The sequence below is a fragment of the Protobothrops mucrosquamatus genome, unplaced genomic scaffold (genome assembly GCF_001527695.2).
Source record: "Protobothrops mucrosquamatus isolate PMUCROS unplaced genomic scaffold, P.Mucros_1.0 scaffold420, whole genome shotgun sequence".
In the NCBI taxonomy this organism is placed as follows: Eukaryota; Metazoa; Chordata; class Lepidosauria; order Squamata; family Viperidae; genus Protobothrops; species Protobothrops mucrosquamatus.
In genome coordinates, this window is record NW_015386749.1 from 170,330 (window position 1) to 190,398 (window position 20,069).

Sequence of the window (20,069 nt, forward strand, 5' to 3'; positions counted from 1 at the left end):
GGATTAGGTTTGGGAAGTCCGGGGGGGGGGGTGTTCTTACATGTTACTGTGTTTATTATGCTTATGATTGTTTTTTTTATGATGGAAAATAATAAAATTTCTTTGAAAAAAAAAAGAATCTTTTAGAAGATGATCCTTCTTAGAAGAATGTTTTTAAAGAAAAAATAATAATTTAATTAAAATATTTTTTTTTAAAAAAAGATATGTACGACACTTAAGTGGATTTATTTGGGAATCTTAAATCATCATAAGATCCAGCATTTAATGGGAACCCAACAATGTTTAAACTAACCATTGATTAGTGTGTGTGCTGCAGCTGCCAAAAAAGCCAACACAGTGCTGGGCTGCATTAACAGAGGGATAGAATCAAGATCACGTGAAGTATTAATACCACTTTACAATGCCTTGGTAAGGCCACACTTGGAGTACTGCATCCAGTTTTGGTCACCACGATGTAAAAAAGATGCTGAGACTCTAGAAAGAGTACAGAGAAGAGCAACAAAGATGAGTAGGGGACTGGAGCCTAAAACATATAAGGAACGGTTGCTGGAATTGGATATGTCTAGTTTAACGAAGAGAAGAATGAGGGGGGACATGATAGCAGTGTTCCAATATCTCAGGGGCTGCCACAAAGAAGAGGGAGTCAAACTATTCTCCAAGGCGCCTGAAGGCAGGACAAGAAGCAATGGATGGAAACTGATCAAGGAGAGAAGCAACTTAGAACTAAGGAGAAGCTTCCTGACAGTTAGAACAATTAACCAATGGAACAACCTGCCTCCAGAAGCGGTGAATGCTCCAACACTGGAAGTTTTTAAGAAGAGACTGGACAACCATTTGTCCGAAATGGTGTAGGGTTCAGGGGGTTGGACTCGATGACCTCCAAGGTCCCTTCCAACTTTATTATTATTATTATTATTATTATTATTATTATTATTATTATTATTATTATTATTATTATTATTATTATTATTATTATTATTATTATTATTATTGTTATTGTTATTATTATTATTATTATTATTAGTGAACCTAGCCAGAGAGTAAAATTGTGAAATAAAAGTACATTGGTCCAATAAAATTTGGCCAATCTCTTATGATATTCTTATTAAAAATGATGGATACATGCTCAAAATCATATCAAGGAAACTGTTTGGCTTTTTTCTTCCATTTTAGCTTGACTTGGAATTTGTACGTGAGTTGTTTATGATCTGTTTCACAGTCAGCCCTATAACTAAGTCAGCCTTAGTTATAATTAAGCTCTTCCATCTCCTTATGCTAATAATATAGTCAGTTTTATTTCTGTGTACACCATCTGGTGATATTCATATATATAGGTATTGATATGGTTGTTGGAATATAATGTAAGTAATCAAGAAGTGACAGTATTGGCAGAAATTGGTAAGTTGATCTCTTGCTTCATTTCAGTTTCTTAGGCCATACAGTTTAATTACATTTTCCTTTGTAATATTTCCAACGTTGGTACTCCAGTCTCCAAATACAAGCAGCACATCTTGCTTACATATTTTGTCAACTTCAGATTAACCCTCTCTTCTGCATCAGTAGTTGCAGCATAAACTTGAATAAGCATCATAATAAACGGTTGCCTGTGAAGTATAATTGATACTATTCAATCATTGATTGCATTGTTCCCAAGTACAGTCTTTGTTTTAGCTTTCCTGGCTATGAAAGAAACACTGGTTCCTCTTTGTTTTTCATATTTCTAATAATAAACAGAATCCACCTTTTGATTGAAAATTTCCAATTCCAGTCAATTTTAATGCAATGATGCCAGGAAGGTCAATGTATAGTCAATTCATTTTGTCTTTCACTGTATGGATTCTCTCATGTATATGCATCTCATATTTATTTCCTATCGTAATTTGTCTTTGCAGCTTCAGATTTTCCTTTCTTGTATGGCAACCTCAGCAACTAAATATCTCAAAGGTTTTAATCTAGCCATTTTTTAAACATCACTAATATCCCAAAAGATACTCAGCTCTTCCTCAATAACATGTTGAGTGCCATCAGACTTAAGAGGCCAATCAACCATTATTATATTATCAATTTTATATTGTCTATTCATTGTTAAATATAGGAGTGGTTTGCCACTGCCATCTCTTCCATGGTATGAAAAGATGCCTTTGCTGTTGCCATTAAAGTAATTTTCTGCTTCCAGTATCTTGCTATGTTGCTGATGCCCGATAAAAATGCCTGTCCACTTTAGCTAAACAGCTGTGCTGGAATTATATAATCATGATGTACACTCCTGCCATTCTTGCTCACCTCTCCTAGAAACATTCTGTCACCTCATTGAGGTAGGAGAGAAGGATTTGAGGGGGCATGTCTTCTATTAGGAAATCATTAAGATATGATCCAGGGTTGAATTACTTTTTAAGCAATCTTATTGTTTTTTTTAAAGTAACAATTCAGTTACCAGAAAAAAACCCCCATTTTTATATTTACTTAAAAGCAACTGTAAGGAACTACAATTGTGACAGCTGCAGTAGCTTAATTGAAATCTGGAAATTTTACCTTAATCATTTGGTTTCTGAATCCTTGCCCTAATTTATCTGCTTAAACATTCAGCTCAAGGTCTTGCATTTACTACATACTGATCTTTTCTATGTATTTCAGATATTTTAGATTGTACCAGCTATAGTCCCTTGCTACTAATTGGGCTGTTTGACTATGGGAATAAAATCCAAAACAGATGGAGGATATAACACTAATTTGTTTAGCACATGGTTTCTAAAACACTAGTGCTGAAAAATATGTATTTAGGAATAAGAAATATAAAACACGCTGCTCTTTCAAAGAATCTTACTTTCATGTAATGTTGTAGAAGTGTAAAAGGTAAAGTGTTTATAATAAACATTTTTCAAAATTGTATAATTATTGCCTATCTTTCTCTAGCTAGCTGTTCTTGGACAAGCATATTCAATTTTTCGAACTATTTTTCTTGTTCACATAGGGAATGAATGTAACAAAACAGGAATTTTATTTAACAGTAAAATGAGAGAGTTATACATGTCAGCTTCTCCCTTTCTATTCGGAGGCATACAAATTATTATGAATCAAACATGAATATAAATCTAATTATAAAGAACTAAATTAGAAGGTTTATTATGGCTTTAACTATTGAACATCTATATAAGCATCAGAAATTAGGGCAAATTTAAGGAAATGGTTGCTTTCCAAATATTACTATCACTTTCAGAATATCAGACAATGGCCATGCCGACTGGGTTTTAGAAATGATGTAGCTTATGCCTATCTCAGTATTAGGAGCTGAGGGCCCCATCCGCGAAAATCATCTTGTAACTACATCTGGACAATTATTTTTTTTAGCCGGAGCTAGCATTAGCACTGCAGTCCATCCTTATTAATGGACTTACATTCCAGCCCTGAATCAGGAACTGTCCGTAAAAACATGAGCACTCGGCGAATTTCTCTCCCCCCTGCCCCCGCTTTCCTTCATTGATTTTGCCTGCAAGGCACGTATCTTCATAAAGGGTAATTAACACTCCTTTCCTTTCGTCGGGGTACCGTGCACTATTCTTTCTTTCTCAATACTTAATCACCCTCCAATAGAAATTCCAAAATCTCTGAAGTCCGACAAAAGGGAGAAAAAAAACAAATATACTCACATCTTTCCTAGTAACGGTGATTTGGTAGAAGTCTTTGCTAGGTGCCGGGGCTTGTCCGCGCGTCTCGAACAAAGTATCGTCCAGGAGAGACGCCATTTTAGGACGCCAATTCCCAGTCGCTCTGGCAACCAGGAAGGGGCGGGCGAATGGAAGGTCACTGGAAGCCCGGCCCCCTCTCTTAAAGGAGACGACCAGTTTTCAGTGTTAGAAGTCACGGAGGTTTTATCCCCCCAAGAAAGGAAAGAGGAGCCTCGGAATCGCCACCGTGGACGGGGAAACACCGTAGGAGAGCGACTGGAGCGATCGCGCTGACCCCGAAGGGATAACGCTTGCACGTACCCCGGGGGTGACGACCCCAGCGGAGGGATACCTCTTTTTCAGCCAAGGAACGTCTGAGACAAGCGGAGGGGGACAGGAAGGATAGAACTGCTGCCGATCTTTAAGAGAAGGAGGGGGGCTGCCGGCTCCGCGGCAGGGAGCGCTGAAGCAGGGAGAACACCCGCTGCTGGCGAGGGGGGAAACAGGGGGGCCCTCGGCCCCCTTTGGGGGTGAAGTAGTCCCCGGCCTCCCCTTACGCCGCTGGAGGGGTACGGTAGCGGAGGCAGACGGCGCACTGATCGGTGCTGCGGCTTCAGCTGATAATTGAAGGGAAGAGGCGCCGGGCAGGACAGAAAAGGAGCCAGGGCTACCGGGGAGGCACGGAGTGCTTTTGCGGAGGCCGCGTCGGGACAAACTAGGTACTGTGCGAAGGAGGGAGGAGTGGGGAGAAGACAACACGGGCGGGGGCGACTTCTTTTTCTAGGTGACGCTTTTTGTGGGAGTAGAAGGTCCCTCCTTTTCCTTCGTTTCCCTGCCTGCTTTTTTTTTTACCGAGGGCCGAAGTGGGGGGATGGGTGGCAGGAAGGGCCTGGTTTGCGGAGCCTGACAGAGGAGGCGGCTTGGGGCGAGGGAGTCCTGGGCCGGGGAGGGCGAGACGGGCAGAGGGGGAGTTGGCTGTCTCACGGGTCGAGGCCTTTCGCAGGTATGAGGAAGTAATCGCCCGGAAAGAAGGTGCTTTTTATACCGAGGTGGGGAAAACTCCCGGGGTCAAGGGGTTCCCCCCAAAGCGAAGAAGTGACGAAAGGGAAGCCAGGGTGGCAGAAAGGGAGCTGCTAAAATGGCCAAGCGGTAGGGTGAAGCTTATCGTGATTCAGCCGTTCCCTTTCTTTCTTTTCCTGTCTTTCTTCTGTTAGCTTTGATGTATTAAAGGGGTGGATTTGAAGGCCCCGGTTCCAACAGTACCGAAAACTGACTCGGGCTCTTTTCTACGGTTTGGGTCTATCCTAACCCCTTTGCCTACTTTGCTCTCCCCCCCCCCTCAGTAAAGATTGTCTTTATGGGTTTTGTGTGGCTGTTAGATACAAAAGGGCAGCTTTAATGTTTATCCCGAATCCGATTTGCATTTCGCTGTGCCTCTTTTCTCCTCAGGCTAATCACTATTCCCCCCCGTCCCCCCCCCGCTCCTCTCTTATTTATTTTTTCTTGGATGCTGTTATTGAGCCCCTTTGAATACACTTAGGAGAAACAAGGGGAAAAAAAAAACCCCTTCCCAACCAGACGACAACACTTCCTTGTTTAAAAAAAAAGAAAAAAAAAAGCTAAATTATCAGTTGATTTAATGCTGACCCGGATTGTTGGGGCCGAAAACGGGGGGAAATCATATTGTGTAGTTGTGGGGTGGGGGGAAAAATGATCGTTAATAGATTCCCTTAGGTGTTGAATCCTAATACTGGAGCAGATTGTTTTCAGCCTGTAATTTTAGAGCTGGTTTGCGTTACTGGTATATTCGAGAAGAAACTAGCCTTACCTTGTGGTTTGTTTGCATAACGCGTCGTATTTAGCTATTCACATTCTTTCTCCCCCTTCCTGCCCGCCGAACAACTTGAGCTTCTGCCGACTAGGACCGGGCTAACATTCAAACTGATCTCGAGGCGTTTGCCAGCCTTGCAGGCCGGGCTGCCTGCCTGCTGTACAACTTTTATTGTTCCTTTCTCCTAATGGGCAGCAGCCTTGTCGCGGTGGGGGTGTTCTTCCTAGTGGGTTTAAAAGACATCGGGAATTTGAAAAAGTTTACATTAGGAAGAAGAAAACATTAAGGCGGGGAGAGTGGAAAGTTTTGTCAAGAGCTTTACGAAAGAAACATCGATGTATGGAACAAAGGTTCTGCCTGTGTTACAGAGGCCTACATAACTAGGCCTGACTATGTCGCATTTACCGAGAAAAGAAATGAGAGCTTGGCATTGGATACAGTAAATGTGTTCAGGGTCTGGAACGCATTTCAGAAATATTTCTAGAATTCGTTAGACTTAATTTCAGGCTTGCTTTTGTCAATATAGCCCTGATCTAATAATTTCACGGAGAATTCCTTACTTTTAAGCTTTGCCTTAGCCCAGTTAATTAATCTAAGCATTGAATTGATACAGCTTTAAAGCCCATCCCATTTACTTTTTTTGACCAAGTCATTTCCCTATTTTATAATGGCTTCATTACAAGAGTTGGTATTAGATCTGTGAAAGGTTGTGAAAAAAATAAGAATTTGCTCTTTGTTTTGTCTGATCCTGTATTCCATAAATAAGGTCTTAACCAACTGATGACATGTTTACGGTCTGCCTTTATGTTAACAGAAATGGTGGAAGGAGGTGAAGTTTTATTGTCCAGCAAAATCATAGTTCAAAACTTTTGAAATTTTAAATGTTAACTATTAAGTTTTCATAAATTGCATTCAATATATCAATATAAGTTTCTATTCAAGTTTATTAATAACTTGATATTAATTGATGTCATTCTTACTGAACACTGATTAGGGCTGGAATTTTATGTTTTTGAGAATATGCTGTATTAAAATTGAATTAGGTTTGGGCTGTAATCTTCTCTTTCTTAAAAGTTTTAAAATCATAAACACACTTGCATCAAATAGTTTAAAGAAAAGCATTAGAAGCTTAAAAGATAAAAGGGAGTGTATGTTTGAGGCATTAAAAGGTGGTCTTTATCCTAACCACTTAGTATACAGTAGCCTTGTACTTACAGGTGCTATTCTACTACTAGTTATGTTTGAAAATTTCCTGTACTTTTTTGGAGAGTGGGGGGTCCCATGCTGACATTCATATTTGTTGACAGATAAACACATTGGATAGAGGCTACACTGAATAAGAATAGTACCTAGGCAAAAGGCTATACTTCTGTTGACTGGCTGGCTCTTCCCAAGTATAGGAACTGCATTTACTATCAAATAAGAAATATAAAAATAGTTTCAGTAAATGTATGATATCAGTAAAGCATTGGGAATGCTGATGTGGTCGAAAAGATGGAGATAAGAAAGGTAAAGCCTAATAGAAACAGTGTTAGATACAGGATAATTGAAAAGTATAAAGGATTAGTAACATTTTGTTACACTTGTAGTGAATTATGTGTGTATTCTTAGTATTAAATAGATTTAGTATAGTAGATTCTGATTTTGGATATATGGAAATATTTTGGAGGCTTTGTTATCTTGCTTTATGGATATGATGCTGCCACCTAGGAACTGAAAATACTTTTCAGTTGAGAATATTTATCTGTTTTATGCTTTGTACTGTTTAAAAGGCATGTCTGAGAACACCAGATTGTGTCAGGGGAAAAGAAGACAGTGTAAACAGGTTACTTAAATACATATGTAATTTCTCTTTTTCTTTATACTTGAAGTAATAGAATACTCTGAAACTTCCAGTAAGGCCCTTGCGTTCAAAAATATAAATGAAAAGATCATTCTCATAAACAAAACCTCCTGAAGGTATTTAGCATAGCATTCAACTGATTTGAAGATACCTGACTGAAGGAATTATTAAAATGGAGATGCTGAATATTTTTAATGAAGAATGTAAAGTTATGGGCACTTAGGATGTAAGAATATCCTACATAATACAAAAATCTAATAGCATCCTGAGATTGTATTTGCCTGCATTACAACATTTTCAACTTTATTTAAAGTTTTAGCTATATTGTACGCAATGTATTCTTTTCCTGGTCAGGTAAGCTTGTCATTTCTGCTTCCTGTGAAATTTTCATACAATAATTCTTTTGAGTGAAATGGTTGATTTTAGTAATATTAGACACTTTAAGGTGTTCTTTTCAAACTATTGCTGCCAGGAATCTTTATTTCTTTTATTCCTGTTTTTTCAGTAAAAACAGCAACCCCCAAAACAGTTGTATAGTAGACATGTCTCAGCTGGTTTTCCTTGAGCTGGTGGCTTTTACATGTGTTGGGACTTTAATTCCCAGAATCAACCTAGAAATTGTTGGTTAGAAATTCTGGGGCTGCAGTCCCAACACACATGGAATATGTGAGATTGGAGAAAGTTTGCCTAAGTCAATTTAGACTTAATTTAAAACTTCTTCAGTATTGTTAATATAATGCAGATAATCATATATTTAAATAAATTATTTATATTAATAGTTCTAAATCTCTCATATCTTAATATTAAATCTTACAATCACTCAAAGAATATGGGTTCCCCTAGGCCAGGGGTAGGCAACCTCGGCTCTTTTATGACTCGTGGACTTCAACTCCCAGAATTCCTGAGCCAGCTTGGCTGGCTCAGGAATTCTGGGAGTTGAAGTCCACGAGTCATAAAAGAGCCGAGGTTGCCTACCCCTGCCCTAGGCTCATGTTTCACAAATAGATTTATTTATGTATGTGTGCATGCACACTTACAGAAAGGCATTCTCTTATAATTATCAATTTTGAATCTTAACTACATAAAATTTGAAATTGTGTTTCTAAAATAGTTTTAATTGCCACAACAACTATAAGTCTGAGTGAGAATTAATAGAACAGTATCTGCTACTTTAGCATCTTCTAATTGAATTTGAATAATATATTAAAACACCAAGAGTAAAATATCTAGCTAATTTTATCTGATTTCAGAAAATTAAGCTGTATTAGAGCTTAAGTTAAAAAAAAATATCCCAGAAAAGGGCAGTGGCAAATAACTTCCATATTATTTCCCAGAAAATTACACATGAGTTTGTTCATGAATTACCAGGAATTCAGTTCTAAATTTTCAAATTGAAGTAAAACTTTTTATTTTGCCTTTATAAGAGCAACATTTCCAGAGGCTGCTTCAGTCCTAGGCTCTAGGAAATAGTTTGATATGATGGGTTCCTATTTTTTTAGCATCCTTGAACAGCCACTTTGTTTTCCTCACTGGTTGGAGAGAGGACTCATATTCTACATGTATTACTGGTGAGCCATTGAAGTGCATGTATGACTAGGCAAGAAACTTTGGCATAAATTATAAAATGGATTCAGGTTCAGCCAGGGCACAAAAACTTTCAATTAAATGTAAATGAGTCAGGTATGAAAATTGTAGCATCTCTAAGTGATATTGATGTTACTGAATATCAGCAACAATGATTGTTTCATTATCAAACAATTATCAGCCCTCTCAGGTAAACCAAACGGAAGGTAAAACTACATGAGCTAATTCTACTTTATTGTAAGGGTACATTAATAGAGTCTTGGAAGTCTGAAGGTACAAATTTCTGGCTATCACTTTTAATTGTCAGATCAGTTGAGGCAGGTCTTTCCCAAGTTTCTTTCTCTGAGGCACTGAAGGTTCTTTCCTCTCTTGTCTGATTGTTTCCTAGGTAGCATCTCCTCCCCTAGTTTCCCAAGGCCATCCACTCATTACATTGCTTCTATCTTTGTCTACCCCAGTGTTTCTCAACCTTGACCATTTTAAGGCAGGTGGACTTCAACTCCCAGAATTCCACAGCCAGCAATGCTGGCTGTGGAACTCTGGGAGTTGAAGTCCACATGCCTTAAAATGGTCAAGGTTGAGAAACACTGGTCTACCCCTTTTCAGTGACATTGGTTGAATGTCAATACTTAGTGTTTGTGATAATATAGCTATGATTTAACATTTGATCAGAAATAATGATTAGTGCTCTATTTTAGTATAGAAAATGCAGAACTGAGGCCTGTGGGGGGTATATGTGGTCCTCCAAGTTGTTTTCTGTGGTTTAAAATAATACTTAGGGGAAGCTGAGGCTGCTGAAGCAATGTGAGAATATTTTGTGCTGGATAAATATGCAGAGTAATCCTAGGAAACACTTCCAGAAGAGAGGATTGGTATGTTGGTGATGACCTGGCACTTTGTCCCAACAATAGTGGGCTTGCAGAATTGGCTCTTATACTATTATCAGGGCCTTTTTAGAGAATCTTCAGCTGTGCTGCTTGGCAGGAGCAGTGTAGAACAAGGCTTGGGCAAGGAGACCAAGCCTTCCTAAGGGGAGGAATGAAAAAGATGGTTGAGGAGTAAGACTGGATCTGGCTGCATTACCATGAAATTTCTCTGCTTTGCAAGGAGTAGAAAGACAACAAGCAAGCAAAATATCTCTGCCAGGTAATGAAAAAACAGACTCTGACAGGCTAGGGAGAGAAGAAGAGAAAATGTAAATGAGAAAAAAACTGAAAGAAAGGGGACCTTTCTGCTTAGAAAAGTTGGATTTGGGCAGTTTTAAATGGGTTTTCTAAATTAGGGCATATAATTTGAAAGAGGACTGGAGAATTCACTTTTATCTACTTCATTCAAGGATGTGATCTTTCTAGTTTACAACTTTCTCTAGAGATGCAATGTTCTATTCATTCCAAATTTAAATCATATGGCTTAGCTTCCAGTACCTTTATCTTTGGATTCATATGTTCAGAAGGAAGTTTGAGAATACACAATTTTCATAATATCACTAATCAAACTTGTCATATAGTCAGAATGTTATACCATATTAATAATACACATAATATATACATTAACAAGAAAACCAAAGTATGAACTCTGCATTCCTCCATATAGCTCTCCTCCTTAAAATGACTATGAAAGGTTTTTACAGGGATGCATTCATATGTTCTGATGTTCTAAATGGCATATTAACAAGCTCATCTGATGTAAAGATCAAGTTCTTCCCTTCAGTCCACTGTCTATCTTCTGTATTACTTCATAACTGATTCAGCATCTGTGGAACAATTTTATACTAGCTAACAGGTTAGATATCCAACAATGGACAAGAGATTTAAATTTCTAGTCTAGACTATTGCAAAAGACTGTAAATGTTCTGTCTCCTGTAAATGTTCAGGATCATATAATCACTGTTGAGCCTTCTTAAAAAGATTAAATACATATTTAGAAATCGTAGTTATCATGTACAGCATTTGATGTGATAAGGAAAGGGCTGTTCTCTAACAATTTTTGTAAACCTGTTAGCAGGACTGCCTCAAAAATATGTTTATCATGTATATTTAACTTTTAGTGGTTAACTAATCCAACTCTGCATGGGACAGATCCAGGTTATCTGAAGATCCGTCTCACCCCAATAAGATTGGCCCACCCCACTCTCACCAGCAGCATGCTGCAGACCCCATCAGTCAAGGAATTCTGGCTAGTGGGGTCCAGAACAAGAGCCTTTTCTTCCATAGCTCCTGTCCTCTGGAACATCATACCCCGAGGTTAGATCCAAACCCACCCTTGTGGCCTTCCAAAAGAGCCTAGAGACCTGGCTGCCAATTGGCCTGGGGCCTAAATGGGGTATGTCATTCTGAAGGTGGTTAATAAACTAAGACCCCATCTCCTCCCCATATGCATCTTGTTCCCTTCTTTCCCATATTTGTCGATATTAAACCACATTTAATGTTACTATTTGTTTTAATGTTTCATATGGGGGGGGGTTATGATTGCAGGCTGCCTAGAGTTGCATCCAGGCAAGATGGGCAGTATATAAATGTAATAAATAAATAATAACTAAACTGCAATAGGGAAGGAAATAAAACTAAGATTTCATCTGGAGTGATATATTTATCTCAGTAGAAAACTATTCAGTACAATGATTAAGAAAACTATAGTTTTCTACCAATCACAATCTTAAACTTCTCTCTCTTCCTAAGTGCTATTTGACCAATTCTAACCTCATCTGCATACCCCTCCTAAGAGATCATGCAGGATACTATAAAATATTAAGAAGTATCTGGATGAACTGTAAGTAGACGTTTTTCATCAAAGACAGCACTGCTTCCCATTAAAGGAATCTGCTAATTTTTTATTTGTGGATTCTTGCTATTAAAGGTACTTCACAAACCAGAATAGTTTATGTTCAAATACTCAATTTATTCTGTATTATTCATTAAAACATCATACTTGGCTAAATTAAAACTAGCAACTATTATGGGGAGCAAGCTTAGAGTTGTGCAAAAGTTATTTTTTACAAGATTACAGCCCCAGTAAATTAGTCAACAGTAATTGCACTGTTTAAGATAAATGGATAAAATCAAATAATGTACTCCTCAGCAGACCAAACCAATATAAATAAGTCATGCAATATGCTGCATCCACATGAATTCTAGGCTGGGAAATACTGAATGAACAAATCTCAAGTTTTGCTAAAGGCAAACGAGTCCAAATACTTTTTCCATCAGTCCTGATAATTTTCTTGGTTATTGTATTAAATGTTTTCAAACAGAGGTCTCAAACTCAGTCACAAGTGTTTCTTGAGGACTATAACATTAGCTTAATAGCCACAACACAGTACTCTTTTCAAACATTGATGCAAAACAATGTTGAGCTAACAATGAAAAAAAAAGCTCGCCATAGCGTGCCATTAAACATATATGTATTAGTTTAAAATTTTTATTGTGAAACGCAGAAGAGACGTTTCATTAAGTGGAATATCAATATTTGGTTTTAGTAGTCAGCATGTTGAGTTTTTTTTTAATTCTCAGATACAGAGCTTCACTATTTCTATTAAAATTGGAGGATACCATGCTGTAATTTATAAATTTATTAAGTAAATATTTATAAATTGTAATTTATTTTTAATTGTTATGAACCTGTGAAGTTTGGTGGCATACAAGTCTAATTATTATTATTGTTATTATTTTTATTGGTTAATCTTCAATTCGATTCACAGTTTGGGACTGGTAAAAATTCAAAACTAAGTTATGGCATGATATGATTACTTTTTCTATAGTTTATCCATAAACTTTCAGTAGTGCAATAAATTTTCATGGTGATATAAGAATAGGGGATATGCTTTCAAAAACTTGCAGATAAAAGGAGGTAGCAGAATTTAGAACAGTAAAGGAGCCATAATGCAGATTCTATCCATTATCAAATGCATACTCTTTTCAGTAACTTGTAATAAAAACAAGTAAGTTGAGGTTTTTCAGGACTTGTTTGTCCTAAACATTAAACTCAGTCATCTTGTGTGGCCTAAACTACTTAGAGTCACTCCTGGTTTTCAGTGTGTGTGAATTTTATGACAAAGTATGTTTTTTATCTGTGAAGATTAATGCACCATTTGTGGTACCTTCTTGACAGAATTGTTTCTTGGTAATGCTTGGTTTAGTATAGGAGTAGGCAACCTTGGCTCTTTTATGACTCATGGACTTCAACTCCCAGAATTCCTGAGCCAGCATGGCTCAGCTTGGAAACCTCTCCCTTTCCCTCAGCATGGCTGGCTCAGGAATTCTGGGAGTTGAAGTCCACGAGTCATAAAAGAGCCAAGGTTGCCTACCCCTGGTTTAGTAGAACTGTGCATAGCTTCCTATTTGATTAGAAGTGATGACTCAGTATGTGTAGTTGCATAAATGCAGCATCTATCTGTGGCTTATTAAAATAGCCGTGCCCTTTCTAGGACTATGCAAGTACTGTACGAGATGTGAAGTCCTAAAATGTGTGTGTTTCGAAACACTTTTCCAGTCCAGATCCAAAGCATTGCCTAGTTTTATTAAAATACATTCTTGTTGTTTGATGTAAATTGAATATATGTTCTGATTGTATATCATACAAATCAATTTTGAGCAAGACTTTTTTCAGATTAATTTTCATCAAATTAGATATGGATAACTTGTAGGGCATGGCTTCTGAATTTTTTTCTGGCCTGTTTTAGCAGAGAGCATGTTTTTTTGAACATTAGGGAGGGTCTAATTCAGGGGTGTCAAACTCAATTTCATTGAGGGCCGCATCAGCATTGTTGTTTCCCTTGGGTGGCCGGGTGGGTGTGGCCTACTGGGTGGGTGTGGATGGAGTGAGGTGGGTGTGATTTTGGCAGACAGCGCCCCGCTCTCACAGCGCAAAGAGGTTGAGCCGGGTGGTGCGAAGCTTGCCAGCTTTGCACCTTGCTGCCTGCTGAAACTGGGCAGGCTGGGGGCTAGGCAGCATTGCACTTCTCATCAGATTTGCGCCACCCGGCTTAGCTCTTGGCGCTGTGAGGAGAGCGCCCCACTGCCTGCCGAAACCCCTCCCCCGGAGCCCATCAAGCCGGATATGTGAAGTAGGCGAGGGCCACTTCTAGGCGATGGTGCATTTTTTCATTCCTCACAAAGGGTGAACCTCCCCAGCATGCACCCAGGGGGCGGGGCGGACACGGCAGGGGCTGGTTCCTCGCTGTTTCCGGATGGCCTTGTGAAGCTAAGACTGAATGCATTTCAACATAGATGGCCACCACAAAATTGTACATTGGCTCCCGGCCGGCCTGGGCCAGCGCCAAGGCAGCAGGGGCCGTTCCCTCACTGTTTCCAGGATGGCTTCGCGGGCCACATGAAACCACTTCACGGGCCGCATCCAGCCCCCGGGCCTTGTGTTTGACATGTCTGGTCTAATTGGACATATATATGTTGTGCTTGTGTTTAACTATTTGTCTGTTTGGAGAAATCTTGTCTGAAATGTTTTTCTTCCTAGCCATTGGGCATATCTAGCCTATCCTCAAACTCAGTCTTTATTTTACGGACTTTCCCCACCATACTAAATTTGGTCCCATAATGATTTTGGCAGTTATCCTGCTGATGGGCAGACAGACAGGCAAATAAATGGAGCTTTAAGCCTCTTTATGTAATTTCTTTCCAAAATTTCATAGGAGACGAAAGAATAAAAATGGAATATTGTTTTTAGCACTATGCAAGCAGATATATACAACTTCAGTCTTAAGAACTGAACCAGTTTTAGTTCAATTAATTCTTGTAAATGTTTAAAAGAGTGAGGTTCTTTTTGCCATTATGTACTAGCAGGATAGTCGTCATTAGTTTCAAATTGTACTAATTTGTTCTATCTGGCTTGCTTTAACAAATGATAAATTGGATATAATTCTAGTAAAAAAATACACATTAAAAAAAAAAATTAAAGGTAAAGGTAATGCCAGGAATTTAAACTGGTGACTTCCATAAGAGGTCAATTCTCATTCAGGTATCTCTCTTATTTAGAATTTGGAAAACGAAGACAAACTTTCTTCCTTTTTTGGTTTTCAACTTATTCCTAATTTTGAATTAATTATTTCAGAGAAAGAAGAAACTACTGTTGTTAAAAATGGGATTATTTCAGTGATTTATGAAGCCTTGTGTTGAAATGTTTTCCATCATCTTACTCATGTGATTTTATTTCAAACATCATTAGCAAATATTTATTTCTTGAGCATCTTGTGTTTTGTTCTGAAAGTTGTTATAGCTAATACAGACAATGATGAATGGTGGTGTCTGTGCCATTGATAACTCTTGTCCTAAATTGGGAAACATTAATTCTTTTGGGCAGAGTTGGGCTTCAGGGTTAAGTGACTAGTCTAGAGAGCAGATTTCCTGACATTTCATTGACAACTGTGGCAGGCATCTTCAGAGGCAAAGTGATAATGTATGTTAGTGAAGGAAAACAATTGGATGCTTTTTATCAATTTTTTAAACTGAGTTCAAATGAATTTAAAATATAACTCTGTATTCGGCTGTGTTGTATGTGTATTATTAGTATCACAAATTAAAAACAGGAAAAAGGTTGAAAACATAATTCAGATAAAAAATTGAAATATTTAGTTGAAATTACAATTTAGAAAATATGTACTACTTTTTCCTAAATATATTTTGTGTAATGTACATTGTTCATATAGTACAGTAATTATAGCTGAATCTTAATTCAGATTTTCCTCAAATTTAGTTCAGGACTGAGAATAATAACATAGGGATAGGCATGTATGCATATTTTCTTAAATACCTTATGTTTCCGAGGTCTGAGTAAAGTATTGATTTAATCTAATTTAGAGAACTTGATTGTATCCTGATACCTCCTGAAACATCTGAGACATATTGGTGGTATCTTCATATTGTATTTTATACTATAATATTCTTCTGTATTTTGATTGTTGAGAACGGAAGGAAGACTCAAACAAAGGGGAAGAGCTAGTCCAGACATGTCAAACTCGCGATGTCACGTGACATCACACAACGTATTGGGCCGGTTTTACCATTGCCAGCAATGGGGTAGGCGCAGCTTCCAGATGACGTGTCTGGCCCGCGGGCTGGCAGTTTGGCACCCCTGAGCTAGTCCCTTGAAATAACTTTCCTTTTCCCAAACGAAAGACTTTATTACCCTCTGAAAGCTTGCTAATTTAAAGTGTGTACATTTGATTAAATTCTGAAACATGAGCTACATGGACCTTGATATAAAATTGTGTTAGAATCTACCTTAATTTTATCTAAATGGCTAAAATGAAACATTGTTGAAATTATTGTATATATATATATGCACATGCATATAAATGATATGCATACTATTGTTCTGATTGCAGAAGAACAATAGGGGAAGGGGAAATATGTACAAAGATGTTCCTTGTTCTGAATGAGTGATCTTTATGTTGATAAGTACTATTTGATTCTCTGCATATAAAATGTGCTCATTTAGATGAGCCCCTGTTGGTGTCCAACAAAGGAAAAGGAAAAAAATGGTTTTACATAATTTATAACTCTTTCATGACTGAGAGTTTATAAACTCTGGAAAAATTAAGACATGTAAAAAGGATAGGCTATGAAAAAAAATTACAGATAGCTATTATATTCTGTTGCACTGAAGAAGTTTTAAATGCAGTTAAGAAAACCTAAGCATTTATTTTTTAAAAAACCTCTTGCTTTTTGCATACTTTACCATTATAGTTTAGCACAGTGGTTCTCAACCTTTTTAATGCCGCGACCCCCAACCGGTCGTAAGTCGAGGACTAAACCGGTCGTAAGTCGAGGACTACTCAACCGGTCATAAGTCGAGGACTTTCCCTGCCCGGGAGCGCCGCACATGCGTGGTTCCGCCCCCTGCGCCGGCCGAGGCGTAGCTGGCAAGCGGCAGAGACGGAGCAGGCCGACCACCAGCTGGCCCAGCCCAAGGGAGGTAAGGCACCCGCCGGAAAAGGGGGAAAAAAATGGCGGACAAAAAAAATGGCGGACAGCCTTGCTTGGTGACCCCCGTGAAATGGTTGATCGACCCCAAATGGGGTTGCGACCCATAGGTTGAGAACCGCTGGTTTAGCATAATAAAATATTTTTTTTTCATAATAAAATATTTATTGATGAAAATAAATCATGATTATATCATGGCACAGAAGACACAGCTGATTAGTTGTGATTTGCCAGTCCTCTTGTCCGGCTGATAATGTTAGCAATCTTTATGCTGGCTAGCTATCATTTCCTATCTTTATGCTGGCTGGTTGGCTGAGACTCCCAATCCTTTCCATTTAAAAACGAAATAAAACACTGAGCCACCAGCACTTAATTATTTTATTTACAAGAATAGTTATGGGGCTTCTATGGAATTCAAGGTAACTGTAAATAGAGATAAGGCTAGTGTTTTTTGATCAGCAATTTTCTATCTTTTTAATCTCATTCCAAATTGAAATATTTCAAAATCTGAGACTAGTGTTAAGGTAGGACATTGTCGCCCATGGGCAATAGTGTTTGGACTCTTAGGTAAAAAGTGAATATTTTCTGGAAACTAAAATCATGTTGTATATTGTTTAAAGTGAAATGCTGCTGATGAAAGAGTTAGTGATACGCTAGGGAAAGTCCATTGTTGTATGCTTAGTGTTTTGAAATCATGTATTGTACTGAGCCATTATTGAAGCACTTCTCTAATGTTTCACTGTTTAGATTTGGGCTTCATTTGCAGATTAGAAAGTTTTTCTAATTAGAAAATAATCTTTGTCTTAAGGATAGATTTCACACTTTTGTAGTAACTGCACATGTTTTTAAGCACATAATAAATATTTTGCAATTTGTGAAGAGGGGTGTAGAACAGGTAGTCCTTGCCTTACAACCATTTGTTTATGACATGCTCAAATTTACAGCATCACTGAAAAAAGGGATTTACAAGTGGTCATCCTACTAAAAAGCAGAGACATCACCCTGCCAGCAAAGGTGCGTACAGTCAAGGCCATGGTTTTCCCAGTTGCAATGTATAGATGTGAAAGTTGGACCATAAGAAAGGCTGAGTGACAAAGAATTAAGGCCTTTGAACTATGGTGCTGGAGAAGACTCTTGCAAGTCCCTTGGACTGCAAGGCATTCAAGCCAGTCAGTCCTAGAAGAGATCAACCCTGACTGCTCTTTAGAAGGCCAGATCCTGAAGTTGAAGCTCAAATACTTTGGCCACCTAATGAGAAGGAAGGACTCACTGGAGAAGAGCCTGATGCTGGGAAAGATGGAGGGCAATAGAAGAAGGGAACGACAGAGAATGAGGTGGCTGGATGGAGTCACTGAAGCAGTAGGCGTGAGCTTAAATGGACTCCAGAAGATGGTAGAGGGCAGGAAGACCTGGAGGAATGTTGTCCATGGGGTCACGATGGGTCAGAAAACGACTTCGCAATTAACAACAACATTCTACTTACAATCATTGTAACATTCTCCATGGTCATGTGAACAGATGTTGGATGCTTGGCAACCAGTATGTATTTACGATGGTTGCAGTTTTTCTGGAGTTTTGTGATCACTATTTGTGATCTTCCCAGTCTGCCTGGGACAAGCAAAGTTAATGAAGTGATTTGCTTAATAATAAAAAAAGGTATAAAATTGAGTGCTTAGCAGCAGAAATTCTGTCTCAATTGTCATAAGTTGAAGATTACCTGTATATACATGAATGGAGTGGGCCATGTGTTGTGAATTCAGCAGAGTAGAGCACTAGTTGTGGTCATTCACAGATGGAGATAGGACAAAGGACAAAACGTGCAAGATAATTTCATCCCCAAAATCCTGCAATTTCTGTTCTGATTTCTGATGCAACAATATAAAAAACATTTGTGTAATGATGACACAAAGTATGTGTTATCATTTTGTTATAATTATAGTTTGCTGCAGACTCTGTTAGCCCTAGCTACTTCAAAGGAATTGCAAAGTTGATCACTATACTTCTTAGTAGTTAGTTAAAATGCACACAATGGTCCTCAAGTTGCAGCCACTCATTTAATGACCATTCAAAGATACAAAGTGGCACTGAATAAGAAGCACTTCTGATTGGTCCACAAATTTGTGATTATTGCAGCACCCCCACAGTAATGTGATCATGATCCAGGCACTTGGTGCCCAGCTTGTGCTGACAGGGCAGTTAGCCACAATCATGTGATAGTTATTTCCAATGTTTTCTGCTGGCTTCTTATGAGCGAAGCCAATGGAGAAGCCAGTGGGAAGTTGTAAGTTGCTTTCACTCCCTTCCCTTTTCCACTTGCCCATGTTCCTTAGCACTTGCCTGCAGCATCTCTGCATATACCCCGCTCTTAAGTGCCTACCTGTAGTTGCTCACTTGCACATCTGCACGTCTGTCCATGATGCTCCATAGTACTTGAACCCACCAGCTTCCTTGTCTTGGACTCCCGCCTCCTCATGCTTAATGAACCATATAGTACTGGAGTTAAACAGCAATCAACTGCGGGTTCGTGCATTGCTAAGCAGTGCATTTATATGACATGTTTTTACAACTACATTGCTTGGCTACAGAAATTCCTGGCACAATTATCACTGTAACCTAAGGATTACTTGTATGCTGTCATTTCTTCTAATGGGGATATGTGAATGACCTTGGGGAAAGAAGAGAAGAAATTCTGCCTAGGGAACAGACAAGAGAGACAGGAGCCCTCAATGGCTTAATGGTCAGAAAGAGAAACTTGGGAAGAATACTGTAACTTCTAATGCAGCGGTTCTCAACCTATGGCTCGCGACCCCATTTGGGGTCGATCGACCATTTCACGGGGGTCGCCAAGCAAGCCTGTCCGCCATTTTTTCCCCCTTTTCCGGCGGGTGCCTTACCTCCCTTGGGCTGGGCTAGCTGGTGGTCGGCCTGCTCCGTCTCTGCCGCTTGTCAGCTACGCCTCGGCCGGCGCAGGGGGCAGAACCACACATGCGCGGCGCTCCCGGGCAGGGAAAGTCCTCGACTTACGACCGGTTGGGTAGTCCTCGACTTACGACTGGTTTAGTCCTCGACTTACAACCGGTTTAGTCCTCGACTTACGACCGGTTTAGTCCTCGACTTACAACCGGTTGGGGTCGCGGCATTAAAAAGGTTGAGAACCACTGTTCTAATAGATCAGTAAGTTAAAAATGGCAGTGGGAAGTTTGTACCTTCAG

At 38.9% G+C, this 20,069-nt stretch overlaps 2 protein-coding genes across 2 annotated transcripts in view; one reads left to right on the top strand and one right to left on the bottom strand.

Annotated features, from left to right (window-relative positions):
- Nucleotides 1-3,764, bottom strand: part of FBXO36 (F-box protein 36) — a 13,861-nt gene extending 10,097 nt beyond the window's left edge. Inside the window, exon 1 of the mRNA XM_015816292.1 lies at nucleotides 3,648-3,764. Coding sequence (XP_015671778.1) covers nucleotides 3,648-3,743 — 96 coding nt within the window. The 5' untranslated portion in view covers nucleotides 3,744-3,764. The remainder of the gene's footprint in view (nucleotides 1-3,647) is intronic.
- Nucleotides 3,765-4,289: 525 nt separating this feature from the next.
- Nucleotides 4,290-20,069, top strand: part of TRIP12 (thyroid hormone receptor interactor 12) — a 90,823-nt gene continuing 75,043 nt past the window's right edge. Inside the window, exon 1 of the mRNA XM_015816291.1 lies at nucleotides 4,290-4,384. The gene's annotated coding sequence lies outside the window, so the exon portion shown is untranslated. The remainder of the gene's footprint in view (nucleotides 4,385-20,069) is intronic.